The sequence below is a fragment of the Chiloscyllium punctatum genome, chromosome 32, assembly GCF_047496795.1.
Source record: "Chiloscyllium punctatum isolate Juve2018m chromosome 32, sChiPun1.3, whole genome shotgun sequence".
In the NCBI taxonomy this organism is placed as follows: Eukaryota; Metazoa; Chordata; class Chondrichthyes; order Orectolobiformes; family Hemiscylliidae; genus Chiloscyllium; species Chiloscyllium punctatum.
In genome coordinates, this window is record NC_092770.1 from 34,845,144 (window position 1) to 34,860,279 (window position 15,136).

The following is a 15,136-nucleotide window of genomic DNA, read 5'->3' on the forward strand; positions in this document are numbered from 1 at the left end:
AGAGTTTTTTTTTTAACTGATCTTGAAGTTTGGGTTTTGTGATGGCTTGGTGGATATTCAGTACCAATCAAAGAAGTGTAGTGAAGGTTTACCAAATTGATTTTTGGATGGCTGCACTGACTTATAACGAGAAATTGAGTCAGTCAGGATTATTTCACTGAGGTTGAGAAGAATGAAGGAATCTCATTGAAACCTATAAAATTGAACATGACAAGACTGGTTGGATGCAGGAAGAATTTTCGGATGGAGGGTGTTCAGAAGTGAGGTCACAGTTTAAGGATAAGGGGTGAACCTTTTAGAACTGAGATGAGAAGTCGTAGAGATGTACAGCACGAAACAGACTGGCATGTTGCATCTGTGCAGGATGTTGGTTAGGCTACTTTTAGTCCATACTGACCAGATATCCTCAATTAATCTAGTCCTATTTACCAGCAGTTGGCCCGTATCCCTCGAAATCCTTCCTATTCATGTATCCATGCCTTTTAAATGTTGCAATTGTACCAGCCTCCACCACTTCCGATGGCAGCTCATTCCACACAAGCACCACCCTTTGCATAATAAAGTTGTCCTTTAGGTCCCTTTTAAATCTTTCTCCCTCGCCCTCAATCAATGCCCTTTAGTTCTTGATTCCGCAACCTAGGGAAAAGACCTTGTCCATTTACCGTATCCATGTCTCTCATGAATTTATAAATGTCTATAAAATCACCCCTCAGCCTCTGACACTCCAGGGAAAACAGCCGCCAGCCTGTTCAGTCTCTCCCTATAGCTCAAACCCTCCAATCCTGACAACATCCTTGTGAATCTTTTCTGAACTCTTTCAAGTTTCACAACATCCTTCCTATAGGAGGGAGACCAGAATTGCACACAATATTCCAAATGTGGCCTTACCAATGTCCTGTACAACTGCAACCTGACTTCCCAACTCCTGTATTCAATACTCTGACCAATAAACCCAAGTATACAGAACGCTGCCTTCACTATCCTATCTACCTGCGACTCCACTTTCAAGGAACTGTGGATCTGCACTCCAAGGTCTCTTTATTCAGCAACACTTCCCAGGACCCTACCAGTAAGTGTATAAGTTCTGCCCTGATTTGCCTTTCTAAAATGCAGCACCTAACATTTATCTAAATTAAACTAAATTTAGGGCGACATGGTGGCTCAGTGGTTAGCAGCGCCAGGGACCCGGTTAGATTCCAGCCTCGGGCGACTGTTTGTATGGAGTTTTCACATTCTCCCCGTGTCTGCGTGGGTGTCCTCTGGGTGTTCTGGTTTTCTCCCACAGTCCCAAAGGTGTGCAGGTTAGGTGAATTGGTCATGCTAAAATGGCCCATAGTGATAGGTGCATTAGTCAGAGGGAAATGGGTCTGGGTGGGTTACTCTTAGGCGGGTTGGTGTGGACTTGTTGGGCCAAATGGCCTAATTCCATAGTAGGTAATCTAATCTAAAAACTCCATCTGCCATTCCTCGGCCTATTGGCCCATCTGATCAAGATCCCATTTAACTCTGAGGTAACCTTCTTCGCTGTCCATTACACCTCCAATTTTGGTGTCATCTGCAAATTTAATAACTGTGCCTTTTATGCTCACATCCAAACCATTTATATATATGACGAAAAGTAACAGAGCCAGCAGCGATCCTTGTGGCACACTGCCGGTCACAGGCCTCCAGTCTGAAAAGCAACCCTCCATCACCATCCTCTGTCTACTACCTTCGATCCAGTTCAGTAGCCACATGGCTAGTTCTTCCAGAAGTCCATACAGATCACATCCACCACTCTGCCCTCATCAATCTCCTTTGGTGTACTACAGAATTCTGAATCTAGTTTGTGAGACACTATTTCCCACAAAGAAAACCATATTGACTATCCTTAATTAGTCCTTGCCTTCCCAAATACATGCAAATCCTGACCCTTAGGGCGGCACGGTGGCACAGTGGTTAGCACTGCTGCCTCACAGCGCCAGAGACCCGGGTTCATTTCCCGTCTCAGGCGACTCTGTGTGGAGTTTGCACATTCTCCCTGTGTCTGCGTGGGTTTCCTCCGGGTGCTCCGGTTTCCTCCCACACTCCAAAGATGTGCAGGTCAGGTGAATTGGCCATGCTAAATTGCCCGTAGTGTTAGGTAAGGGGTAGATGTAGGGGTATGGGTGGGTTGCGCTTCGGCGGGGCGGTGTGGACTTGTTGGGCTGAAGGGCCTGTTTCCACACTGTAAGTCATCTAATCTAATCTAATCATCTTGACCACCACCGATGGAAGGCTCACTGGTCAATAGTTTTCTGGCTTTTCCTTCGCACCTTTCTTGAATACTGGCACCACATGAGCCAACCTCCAGTCTTCCAGCAACTCATCTGTGACTATCAGTGATTCAAATATCTTAGCAAGGGACTCAGCAATCAGTTTTGTAGTTTACCACAGAGTTCTAATGTTAGGTTCTTTTCCCAAGGTTTCACACATGAGATGCAATTCCCACAAACCAACTTCTACAAACAGTTAAAGTTTATTAAAGCCTGTACAAGCTGGGTTGCCCCCTTTGACCCTCTTTGCAGGCATGCAAAGCCAAGTCAAAGAGGCCCCAGACAAAGAAAACACATCCCTTTCATACAGGTCAAATGGTAATGCTCACAGGTACTCTGCCTGCTTCTCTCCCTGCTCTCTCCCCCACCCCCCCAAACCACATGGTTACCTCAGGTATAATGATAGGATGAGGTCATCCTCCGAGATAATGTAAATGTAAATGCCCTCATCCTGGGGAATCGTTATGCAAATGATCCCCTGACTCTGTGATTTCTCCAGGTCTATGTAGGTATGATTTGCTTCAGTATCAGGGGATGATTATGTAAATGAATTTGATAGGCTTGGGGATGGCTGTGAAAACATTCCTGAATGGAAGGGACTGAATGCGAGTTTAGTTTGATAATAGCAGTAGAATAGTAGTAAATGGCTGCCTAAATGAAATGTGGATTACAATGGACAGTCATTCACATTACTACATGCTGTCTCTGAGGCAGAATGTCGTTTCCACCCACTTCCAGAATGTTCAACTTCTTGGGAGAAACAAAGAGTACAGTTTGACCTTTTAACATTACGTTAATGTCCAGAGAGATAATGCAAATTAATCTTTTAACATTATTCGAGGGTACACCTGGTAGTTCTGGGGATTTATCCACCTTTTGGCTTTTCTCCTGCGGTTCCACACAAAGGCTGCCTTGCTGGTCTTTGAGGCGTCCTATTCTCTTCCTAGTTAGCCTTTTGTCCTGAATGTATTTATAAAATACCTTTAAATTCTCCTTAACTCTATTTGCCAAAGGTATCTTGCCCGCTTTTTGCCCTCCTGAATTCCCTCTTAAGCATACTCCTGCTGCTTTTATACTTTTCTAAGGGTTCACTTGATCTCTGTTATCTCTACCTGACATATGCTTCCTTCTTTCTCGTGACCAAAACCTCAATTTCTCAAGTCATCTGGACTCATTTCATTTCTGAAGGCTCCCCATTTTCCAGCCACGCCTTTATCTGCGAACATCCGCCTCCAATCAGCTTTTGAAAGTTCTTGCCTGATACCCTCAAAATTGGCCTTCCTCTAATTTGAAACTTTACTTTTAGACCTGGTCTCTCCTTTTCCATCACTGTTTTAAATCTAATAAAATTATGGTCATTGGCTGCAAAATGCTCCCCCCCCGACACCTTCGTCACCTGCTCTGTCTTATTTCCTAAGAGTAGGTCAAGTTTAGTATCTTCTTTAGTGGGTACATCCATACACTGAATCAGAAAATGTTTTTGTATGTACCTTACAAATTGCTCTCCATCAAAACCCTTAACACTGTGGCAGTCCCAGTCTGTTTCGAAAGTTAAAATCCCCTACCATAAACACCCTATTATTCTCTTTACACATTTGTTTCTCAATTTCCTGCTGACTACTGAGGAGGGTCTATCAGACAATCCCAATGAGATAATTATTCCTTTCTTATTTCTCATTTCCACCCAAATAAGCTCCCTGGACATGTTCCCAGGAATATCCTTCCGAAGTGCAGCCATAACGTTATCCCTTATCAGCCTCCCCCCCACTTTCTATTCTCCCTATAGAATTTTTATCCTGAAACATTCAGCCAGCCACCCTGTCCATCCCTGAGCCACATCTCCATAATTGCAATGATATCCCAGTCCCATGTTCCTAACCACGTTCTGAGTTTTATCTGTAGCTGAAACAATAGCAAAATGAATTCACCTCTGCAGTATTCAAGACTGGTTTATGATTTTTTGTAATTCATAATTTGTGATTTGAAATAAGGTAACAGTTGTAATTTCTTAATTTTGTTGCTTTGTATGTTCCACCATTCCATAATAAGAAAGTGCCGAATTATTGTTTAGATCTTAGTGATATCCAATTTCAGTCTAATGTTTTTATTCTTGAAGTATTTCAAAATAGGTTCTGTAATAACAGCAACATATTCATGATATTGTCTTTTCTAATTGGTCCATTAACAGGACGCACTGCATATTTCACTGAACTTCAAAATTATTTTAATACCATTAAAATAGTTTCTCAGCAAATCAATTTCAAAATGCTTGATTGTTTAACTTTATTAATTTATGCAGAACAATTTCATGGAATCATAGAATCCCTATAATTGGGAAAAGACCATTTGGCCCATTAAGTCTCCACCAGCCCTCCAAAGAAGATCCCACCCAATCCAGCTCTCACTCTATCCAGTGTAACCCTACATTTACTATGGGTCATCCTTGCCTGCATATTTCTGCAACCACAGGGGAATTTTAGCATGGCCAATCTACTTAATCTGCACATCTTTGGAGTGTGGGAGGAAACCAAAGCAGCCAGCGGAAACCCATGCTGGCAGTCACCCAAGGGTGAAAACGAATCCAAGAGCCTGGCACTGTGAGGCAGCAGTGCTCACCACTGATCCACTGCCACCCTTAAAAATATTATAAAGATATATTATTAATAGGTAATTTAGCTCTTCTGCACACTCATTGAAGAAACATTCTCCTATCTTTAATGTTGCTGTCCTTAGAATTGACAGGAAGTGTACCAATCTAGATCAGTGTATGAATCTGTAGCTGTTACTGAGCAAATAATATGGGCATATTTAATATAAAAACATTACTTATTAATAACAGACAGAAGACATTAGAAATTAGTCAAAGATAGCATTTGTTGCCGGAATTACATTTTAGGAATGCAAGTATTTTCTAGAATGAAAGGTAAAATGAAATGCCTGACCAATTGATTAAATTATCAAGTGTTTTCAAGGAGGCTAACAATATTCTTAACTAAAGCTCCTTTGTTCCCACCAGTTTTGGTATATTTTCTGTGCAGACCAGTGTCTCTCTGCCATTTCCATTATCCCAATTATAATTTCTTCTGTCTCAGCTCTTCAGGGATTTGTGTAAATATCCTGTAATTGCTTCCTTTTTACTTTGCTTTTATTCATTCATGTGATGTGAGCACTGCTGACTGAACCAGCATTAATTTCTGATCCTTAATTACCCTCAAGCTGAGCTACATTCTTACAGAAAGGTCTGATTATCTTTTGACATTTTTTGCTCTTGTATTGCTTTTCTTTTGTTAAGTATTTCCTTTTTGCTATTTCTCCTCCTCAATCTCCCTATTTCTCTGGGAGTGCTGAGATTAGTTGTCGAGTTTCCACTTAGTCAAAGTGATGTAATCCTGCAGAATTGTAACTTTGCTGTCAAGTTGATAAAAATGGTTTCACCATTTTTGCCATTTTGCTAAAAATGGATTTTAAATCCTGTTTCTTGGGACTGTAGTGACATGGTTTTGTTTCTGATTAATTCTGTTCTTGTGAGCTATATAGACATTATTAGAAAATGAGTTCAGTGTATTCAATTCTCTCCAGGCTTCTGCACTTAAGAGTTGAAGTGCTCTTGTTGCAGTATTGATACACTAATGATTGCACTACAGTTAATCGAATAGTCAGTTATTTTGTTTACAGGCTGATAGTTCAGAACATCACCGTTCACTATAAGAAAATTACTTAGTTAAAAAGTAGGTTGTTCTTATTGCATGTTCCATCACAATTATACATTTTAAGAAATTTGTTTTTAAAATTTTCTTTCAAGAAGCTGCCTTGATTTTATCGATCATGCTAGGTTTTCTAGTTTTTTCCTGTTGTTTACCCTAGTCACAGAGGCCTACAGTACAGAAAAATGCCCTTCGGCTTATTCAGTTCACGCGGCTCAAAAACAACAACGACCTATTCTCGTCCCATTTCCAACACTTGGCTCATAGCTTTGCATACCTTGGCGTTGCAAGTGTACATTTAAATAATTCGTAATGGTGCTGTCTCTACCACCATAACAAGCTTTGAGTTCCAAATTCTCACCACCATCTGGGTGAAAATAAATTTCCTCACATCCCCTGTAAACCCCCCCCCCACTCCCCCTCACCCCCACCCCCCCATATCATTCGTTGATTCATTGATCCCTTGATCAAGGGGAAAAATTTCTTTGTCTGTCATGACGGTGGTCGAATATTTTTGTGCATCTCAATCATGTCCTGCTCAGTGTCTGTGCTGCAAAGAAAATAACCTCAGTCTATGCAACTTTTCTTCAAGACTAAAATTCTCCAGTCAAGGCAACTTCCTGGTAAATCTCCTCAGCACCCTCTCTATGCAGTCACAACCCTCCCATAAAGTGGATCTCAGAACTGCATACTGTACTGTGTACTGTGGCCTTATCAATATTTTATACAATTCCAGCATCACCTTCCTGTTTTTCAATTGTGTCTCAGCCCATAAAGGCAAGTATCCCAAATTTATTTTTAACCAATTTATCTACGTCTCCTACCCTTTTGGACTGGTGGACATCTGTTTTGATCCTCGCTGCTTTACAGAGTCTGGTTTAAGCAGTTGTTTCCAACGTACTTTCCAATTTTTTTTAAACTGTTCTTTCTCTTTATTTTAATCCACGTACACTGAAGTCGGACCCTTTTCTGTTTCTATGGTAAAGTTTGTTAGCATTTTGCCTAACACATAGGCAAACCTCTTTTTCTCTCAAAACAAAAGACGTAGTTGCATTGAAATATATGAAGTTGAAAAGGTGGAGCAAAACCCATTTCCAAGATAAAAATTTGTCATGTATTGTTCTGCAATAAAGTGACCCTCTAACAAGCTCTAATGAAAAATAGTTTCATATTTGTTATTAATTTGTTTTGATTTCTTTTAAAATATACCCTGATTTTCTTCTGTTCGGGGTAATTAAAAGCACTGTGAATTTTATTGTTAACTTCCAATCAATCTACAATTCAAATAAGTCTGCATGAATTTCTCCCTGTTGCAGTAGTGTGTAAAAGTTTCCAGCTTTAATTTCCTTTCTCATGCTACAATTTTCTGTACAAATTTGCTTTTTTACATACTTGGATCAAGCTTTTGTGAAAATCTTCTGATTCCATTGTGCTTGCTTCAATTCAGAGACAAAGCAGTAGCGATAGTTTATCTATCACAAAAAATGAGGATCTTGTTGAACATGTTCTTGACAAGTAAATTCATGGAAATCAGAATCAACATGATCTTGTTAAAAGGAAATCACATTTTGTTATTCTCTTGGAGCTCTTTGAAGAAGTAACATTTTCTCTGGATGAAGGGGAATTGGTGGATATGCTGTACTTTGGTTTCCAGAAATAAAATTGATAACATGCCACATCCAAGCTTATTGCGGAAGGTGAAATTTCATGGTGTTGGGATAACGTATTGTCCTTGACAAAAGATTGGTCAGTGCAAAGGAAGCAGAGAGTAAGCATAAATAAGAACTATATGAAGTTCTTTCAAACTTACTCGGTCAAAAATCTACAGTCCAAGGACTGCAGCAGTTCAAGCCAGTTGTTAACTATCATGTTCTGGCGGGAAATTTGGTATGGGCAATAAATGCTGACATCTTGTGAATATTTTAAGTTCCTTTTCTGATTATCAAGATGTAGTAAATGCGTGCCACACAGGTTAGTGCTGGGGCTCAGCTTTTTAAAAATATCATTCATGGGATGCCTTTGCTTTGGGCCAGCATTTATTGTCCTACAAGTTGCACATGAGAAGGTGATGGTGAGTTGCCTTCTTGAACTGCTGCAGCTTTCTAGAACTTTAGGCCACATTTGGAATATTGTGTATAGTTCTGGTCACCACACTACTAGAAGGATGAAGAGGCTTTGGAAACAGTACAGAAAAGGTTTTCTTGGATGTTGCCTGGTATGGGAGATTTTAGCTATGAAGAAACGTTGGAAAGACCGGATTTGTTTGCACTAGGACACAGGAGGTTGAGGGGCCACCTGATATAAGTTTATAAGATTGTGCATGCCATGTATAGAGTGGAAAGTATGAGGCTTTTTCCCCAGGGTGAAGGTATCGATTATGAAGAGACACTGGTTCAAGGTGTTGGGCAGGGGTGGGGGTGGGGGTGGGGGTGGAGGTGGAGTTGAGTGGAGGGAGACGAGTTTAAAACACATGTGCGAGGCAAGTTTATCATATGAAAGGTGGTGAGTGCCTGCAATGCGCTGCCAGAGGTGGTGGTGGAAGCAGCATTCGAGAAGCACCTGGACAAATACATGAACAGGAATCGAATAGAGGGATATGGATCCTGTAGGTGAGGACCATTTCTCATGGAAGGGCAAAATATGTCAGTGCAAGCTTGGAGGGCCAAAGGGCCTGTTCCTCTGCTGCATTATTCTTTGTTTCATATAAGTATACCTACCAAGTTGTTCAGGAGGAAGTTCCAAAGTTTGAATCCAGCGACCTTGAAGGATATATTTCCAAGTTTGCATGGTGAATGACATGAAGGGAGCCTGTGGGTGCTGGTGTACCCATGTAACCGCTGTCCTTTTCCTTCGAAAGGTAGTGATTGTAGGTTTACTGTCTGTGAAGGTGCTATCTGTGAAGCTTCGGTGAATTTTTTTTCTTTCCATCTTGTAGATGGTACAGACTGACTCTGTTGGTCGTGGATGGAATGGATGTTGGGGGATGTTATGCCAATCGAGTGGGCTGCTTTGTCCTGGATTACGTCAAGGTCTTAAGTATTAAAACATATGAAATAGGGTTGTTAAAGCCTGCCCTACCAGTTCATTATGGCTCTTAACTCCTCATTTTCAAAAATATATCGAACTTCTCTTTCAATACTTTACAATCTTGCCTCCACAACACTGTAAGGTAGACAAGTCCAGATGTTCCACGATCATCTGAGAGAAGAAATCCTTTCATAACATCAGTTTTCAGTGAGTATCCTCTTATTTCTAGAATCATGACCTGGTTCTTGATTTGCCCACTCATGGAAATGCCCTCTCAGTATCTGTCCTTTTGAGTCCCCTCAGGATCTTTCTTGTTTCAATATAATTGCTCCTAAACTATCATGAAAAATGACCTAATCTATTTAGCTCTACTTGATCAGTCAACCCCTTCATTCCAGCAATCAACTCAGAAAATCTCTTGAACATCCCTAATATTGATTGGAACCTCCTTAGTTCAAATAGTTTGAATGGAACAGTTTTTGTCAGGTGTGTCCAGGAAGGATACCCAACTCAATAGGTAGATAGGCCCACTAGAGGGGAGGCCATATTGGATTTGGTGCTTGGCAACAAACCAGGCCAAGTGTCAGATCTCTTGGTGGTTGAGCGTTTTAGTGATAGTGATCACACCTCCTGGCCTTTACTATAGTCATGGAGAGGGATAGGAATAGATGCTATGGGAAAGTATTTCTTTTGGGGAAGGGGAATTACAATGTTCTTGGACAGGAACTGGGGCATTAAATCGGGAACAGATGTTCAGTGAAATGCAAGACAAAAATGTGGGAGTTGTTTAGGGAGCACTTGCTGATAGTGCTGGACAGGTTTGTCCCACTGAGACAAGGAAGAGATGGTAGGATGAAGGAACCTTGGGTGACGAGGGATATAGAATTTCTAGTCAAGAGAAAGAAGGAAGCTTACATAAGGTTGAGGAGGCAAGGTTCATACAGGGCTGTGGAGGGTTACAAGGTAGCCAGGAAGGAACTGAAGAATGGACTTGGGAGAGCTAGAAGGGAGCATGAAAAAGCTTTAGTGAATAGGATTAAGAAAAAACATAAGGCATTCTACATGTATGTGAGGAACAAGAGGAAGGCCAGAGTGAGCACAGGACAAATCAGGGATAGTGGAGGGAACTAGTGCCTGGAGTCAGAGAAGATAGGGGAGGTCCTTAGTGAATACTTTGCTTCAGTATTCTCTACTGAGAGGGATCTTGCTGTTTGTGAGGACAGTGTGTAACAGGCTGATATGCTTGAACAGATTGATGTTAGGAAGGAGAATGTGGTAAATTTTTTTTTTAAAATAGGGATAGATAAAACTTCTGGGCCAGACTGAATATGCCCCAGATTACTACAGGAATCGAGGGAAGACGTTGCTGTGCCTTTGGCGATGATCTTTGCGTCCTCACTGTCCACTGGAGTCGTGCCAGCTGATTGGAGGGTGGCAAATGTTATTTCCTTGTTCAAGAAAGGGAATAGGGATAATATATAGAATCCCTACTGTGTGGAAACAGGCCCTTCGGCCCAACAAGTCCACACTGAGCCTCCGAAGAGTAACCCATCCAGACCTATTCCCCGACATCTACCCCAGACTAAAATACTTAACCAACACATCCCTGAACACTGTGGGCAATTTAGCATAGAACAATTTACCTGACCTGCATGTTTTTTGGATTGTGGGAGGAAACCGGAGCACCTGAAGGAAACCCACGCAGCCACGGGGAGAATGTGCAAACTCCACACAGACAGTTGCCTGGGACAGGAGTTGAACCTAGGTCCCTGGAGCCGTGAGGGAACAGTGCTAACCACTCTGCCACCGTGCTGCCCATAATCCTGGGAATTATAGACTAGTTAGTCTTATATCAGTGGTGGGCAAAATATTGGAGTGGATTCTGAGAGACAGGATTTATGATTACTTGGAAAATCGTAGCTTGATTCAAGATAGTTGGCATGGCTTTGAGAGGGGTAGGTCATGCCTCACAAACCTTATTGACTTCTTTGAGGATGTGACAAAACGGGTCGGCTAAGGTAGAGCAGTGGATGTGGTGTACATCAATTTCAGCAAGGCTTTTGATAAGGTTCCCCATGGTAGGTTCATTCAGCAAGTCAGGAGGCATGGAATACAAGGAAATCTGGCTGTCTGGAAACAAAATTGACAGGCCCATAGAAGAGAGAGGGTGGTAGTAGATGGAAAGTCTTGGAAACGGGGAAAAGGGTGTATGTGGTCAGATAAGTACTCCTGACCAAAGAATTGGGCAGACAGGCAAAGATGATGGAAGAAGAGTTGAACATCATTTGCTTAAAATTCTTGAAGGTGATGGCAGAAAGAGATAAAATGAATTCCTTTGAGTGCACGTTGCCCCACATCATAGAAGGGAAAGCTGGAGGGTATTAAAAATGCATGGTAAAACGAGATTAGAAGCAATGATTGAATTGGAAGGAAGGGAAAGGGAAGAAGAATCCAGAAGTGTATTGTGAACTGAGGTTTTGGAGCTTTCCAACACTTGCAGTATTTTGGGTTTATTTGAAGGAAATATGTCATTCTTATCTGTCAGACCTATTTGTGACTTTATTTTATTCATTCACAGGATATGGGCATTGCTGGCTAGGCCAGCCTGTAATGTCCATCCCAAGCTGTTGGGTGATTCTGGAGTTGCATATCGGCCAGATTGGTGAAAGACAGCAGATTTCCTTCCCTGAAAGGACATTAGTGAAACAAATAGAGTTAAATAGCAATCGATAACTGTTACTTTGCTATTAATTCCAGATTTCTTTTTTATTGAATTCAGATTTCATCATCTGCCAGAGTAGGATTCAAACCCAAATCACCAGAACATTTGTCTGGGTTTCTGGACTCTTAGCCTAGTGACATTACCACTACACCACTGCGTCCCTCTAACTTCCAGATTCTAGACCTAAAGCAATGTCGTTTTCTGTTGACTTCCAGCCAATTGCACAAAATAGTGACAACAAAGTCACAAGGAACAAAACTGAACAAACAAACAGACGTCGCCCAAAGCACTAGAAGTGACAACTGCCCACCCAGTACAATCATCCCTGCAAACTTGTCCTTAGTAGCATGCGGGGCTTGTGCCAAAATTGTGAGAGCTGTCCTGCACACTTGTCAGGAAGCAAATTGATCTCGTTTATGAGATCTGTTTCTATGATGATGATGTTCCAGACACCACCACCACTATCCCCAATTATAGCTTCTCTCACCAGCTGGGCAGACCCACCAGACATCGCAGCGCATGGTCTACAGTCAGCAGGGAGTTTGCTTGGTAGTCAACAACATTGGCTGATGCCCTTATGAAGTCTTGTAGATCAAGTCAAACCTGGGCAAGGAAACCTCCACCAACTAGCAGATAAATTCCTGGATGTTGACCATCAATTGGAAGAAGTAATGACGGTGCCAAGGACACAGATTGCACTCTGAGTCAGAGATTTCATTGTCCATCACCAAGGGAGACTTGGCAGTTCCATGATTGACTGAGCTGGTCAAGTCCTAAAGAGTATTGCTGCTCAATTGGGTCTGTATCAACTGCTAAGGAACACCAAATGAAGAGAAAATTTCTTCAACTTCATCCTTGACAATCTACCAATTGCAGATGCAACAGTCCGTAACAGTACTGGTATGAGTGATCACCAAGTATTCCTGTGGATTTGAAGTCCTGTTGTCTCATTGAGGATATTCTCCATCATGAAGTGTGTCAAAAACATTCTGCTAAATGGCAAAGATTTTGAAGGATCCTGTCAGGCAAAACTGGGCATGCATAAGACCATTGGCCTACAGATATATTGGCAGAATTAGCTCATTCAGCCCAAAAGGTCTGCTCTGCCTTTCAATCATTGCTGATGTATTTCTCAATCCCATTCTTCTGCCTTTTCATCATAGCCCATAATCTCTTTACCAATCAAAAGCCCATCTACCTCTGTCTTAAGAAATGTGGCTCAAAGGTAAAAGACAAAGTGTGGTGACGGAGGGTTATTTTTAAGACTGGAGGCCTGTGACCAGTGGAGTGCCACAAGCATCAGTGCTGGATCCACTACTTTTCATCATCTATGTAAATGATTTGGATGTTAGCATAAGAGGTATAGTTAGTAATATTGCAGATGACACCAAAATTGGAGGTGTAGTGGACAGTGAAGGAGGTTACCTCTGAGTTAAATGGGATCTTGGTCATATGGGCCAATGGACTGAGAAATAGCAGATTGAGTTTAATTTAGATAAATGTGAGGTGCTGCATTTTGGGAAAGCAAATCTTAGCAGGATGTATACACTTAATGGTAAGGTCCTCAGGAGTATTGCTGAACAAAGAGACCTTGGAGTGCAGGTTCATAGCTCCTTGAAAGTGGAGTCGCAGGTAGATAGGATAGTGAAGAAGGCGTTTGGTATGCTTTCCTTTATTGGTCAGACTATTGAGTACAGGGGTTGGGAGGTCATGTTGCAGCTGTACAAGACATTGATTAGGCCACATTTGGAATATTCTGTGCAGTTCTGGTCTCCTTCCTATCGGAAAGATGTTGTGAAACTTGAAAGGGTTCAGAAAAGGTTTACAAAGATGTTGCCAGGGTTGGAGGATTAGAGTTATACGGAGAGGTTGAATTGGCTAATGCTGTTTTCCCTGGAGCATCGGAGGCTGCGAGGTGACCTTATAGAGGTTTATAAAATCTTGAGAGGCATGGATAGGATAGATAGAGAAAGTCTTTTCCCTGGGGTGGGAGAGTCCAGAACTAGAGGACATAGGTTTAGGGTGAGAGGGAAAAGATATAAAAGAGACTTAAGGGGCAACTGTTTCACACACAGGGTGGTATGTGTATGGAATGAGCTGCTGGAGGAAGTGGTACAATTACAGCATTTAAAAGGCATCTGGATGGGTATATGAATAGGAAGGGTTTGGAGGGATATGGGCCTGGTGATGGCAGGTGGGACTAGATTGGGTTGGGATACCTGGTCGGCATGGACGGGTTGGACCGAAGGGTCTGTTTCCGTGTTGTACATCTCTATAATTCTATGATTCTATTTAGCAAATATTTGGATAAGTATATGAATAGCAAATAGAGGGATATGGGCCAAATGCAGGCAATGGGATTTGTTTAGTTTGGGAACATGGCTAGCATGGACCAAAGTGTCTGTTTTCATGCTGAATGATTCTGTGATTCTATCACATTTGCCTTCCAAAATGCCAACTGAACCTGCATGTCAACCTGAAGAGAATACTGAACTATGAAGGACTCCTGCCCGAAATGTTGATGTTCCTGATCCTCGGATGCTGCCTGACCTGCTGTGCTTTTCCAGCACCACTCTAGTCTTGTCTTGGATCTCCAGCATTTGCAGTCCTCACTTTTGCCTAGGACTCCCAAGTCCCAAGCCTTTCCCATTTAGAAAATGGTCTATGCCTCTATTCATCCCACCAGAATATTCCATCTGTCACTTTTTTCTTCCCTTTCCTAACCTGTCCAAATCCTCCTCCAGCGTCCCCGATTCTTCAAAACCATTTGTCCCTTCATTTATCTACAGTTCTTGTGCAACCCTGCATTATAGAAAAATTGTACTTTAGGAATAGCATTTCAAGTGTTGACAATGTACTTAATTATCTGTAGGCCAATAGGTTAAGCTTGAATTAATCACTTTGCTGCCAAGCTCAATGCATATGTTCAGCATTATATACCTTTATTTGATTTGTAGCATTTGAAACTTTTCCCCCTTTAATTAACCCCAATGGTTATGGATTTAGTATCCAAAGAAACTGTGATTTTTGTGATCTGCTGTTTGCTTGATAGCTTCTTACTCTGACTGTAGAGCTATATTTTGCCTGCTAATGATAAGCATTGTTTTTGTGGTGCTTCATGTCAAGGTTGGTTTTATTTGGTGACAGCCCCTTTCCTGTTGACAGGCAATCAGGGTCACAGGCTGGGAAAACATCATCAGGATGATGCAAGAGGATCACCATGCACAATGGAAGCAGTTGGAGCAGAAGGAGAGAATGAAAAAACCCTGGTAATTATTTATTTTCAGCTTTGAACTGAACTGTTAGATTACAAAAAAGTGTTTTCCATCGCTCTTCTGATCGTTCTATAGTTAGTGTCTTTTTCTTATTTTGATAATTTGTGTTGAGTT

The 15,136-nt window shown here is 41.6% G+C and overlaps 1 protein-coding gene across 6 annotated transcripts in view; it reads left to right on the plus strand.

The window, feature by feature from the left end:
• Nucleotides 1–15,136, plus strand: part of osbpl8 (oxysterol binding protein-like 8) — a 372,304-nt gene that overhangs the window by 64,669 nt on the left and 292,499 nt on the right. For all 6 annotated transcript variants that reach the window (XM_072552065.1, XM_072552064.1, XM_072552067.1 and 3 more), the window contains one exon: nt 14,913–15,016. In XM_072552065.1, the coding sequence (XP_072408166.1) occupies nt 14,913–15,016 (104 nt within the window). The remainder of the gene's footprint in view (nt 1–14,912; nt 15,017–15,136) is intronic.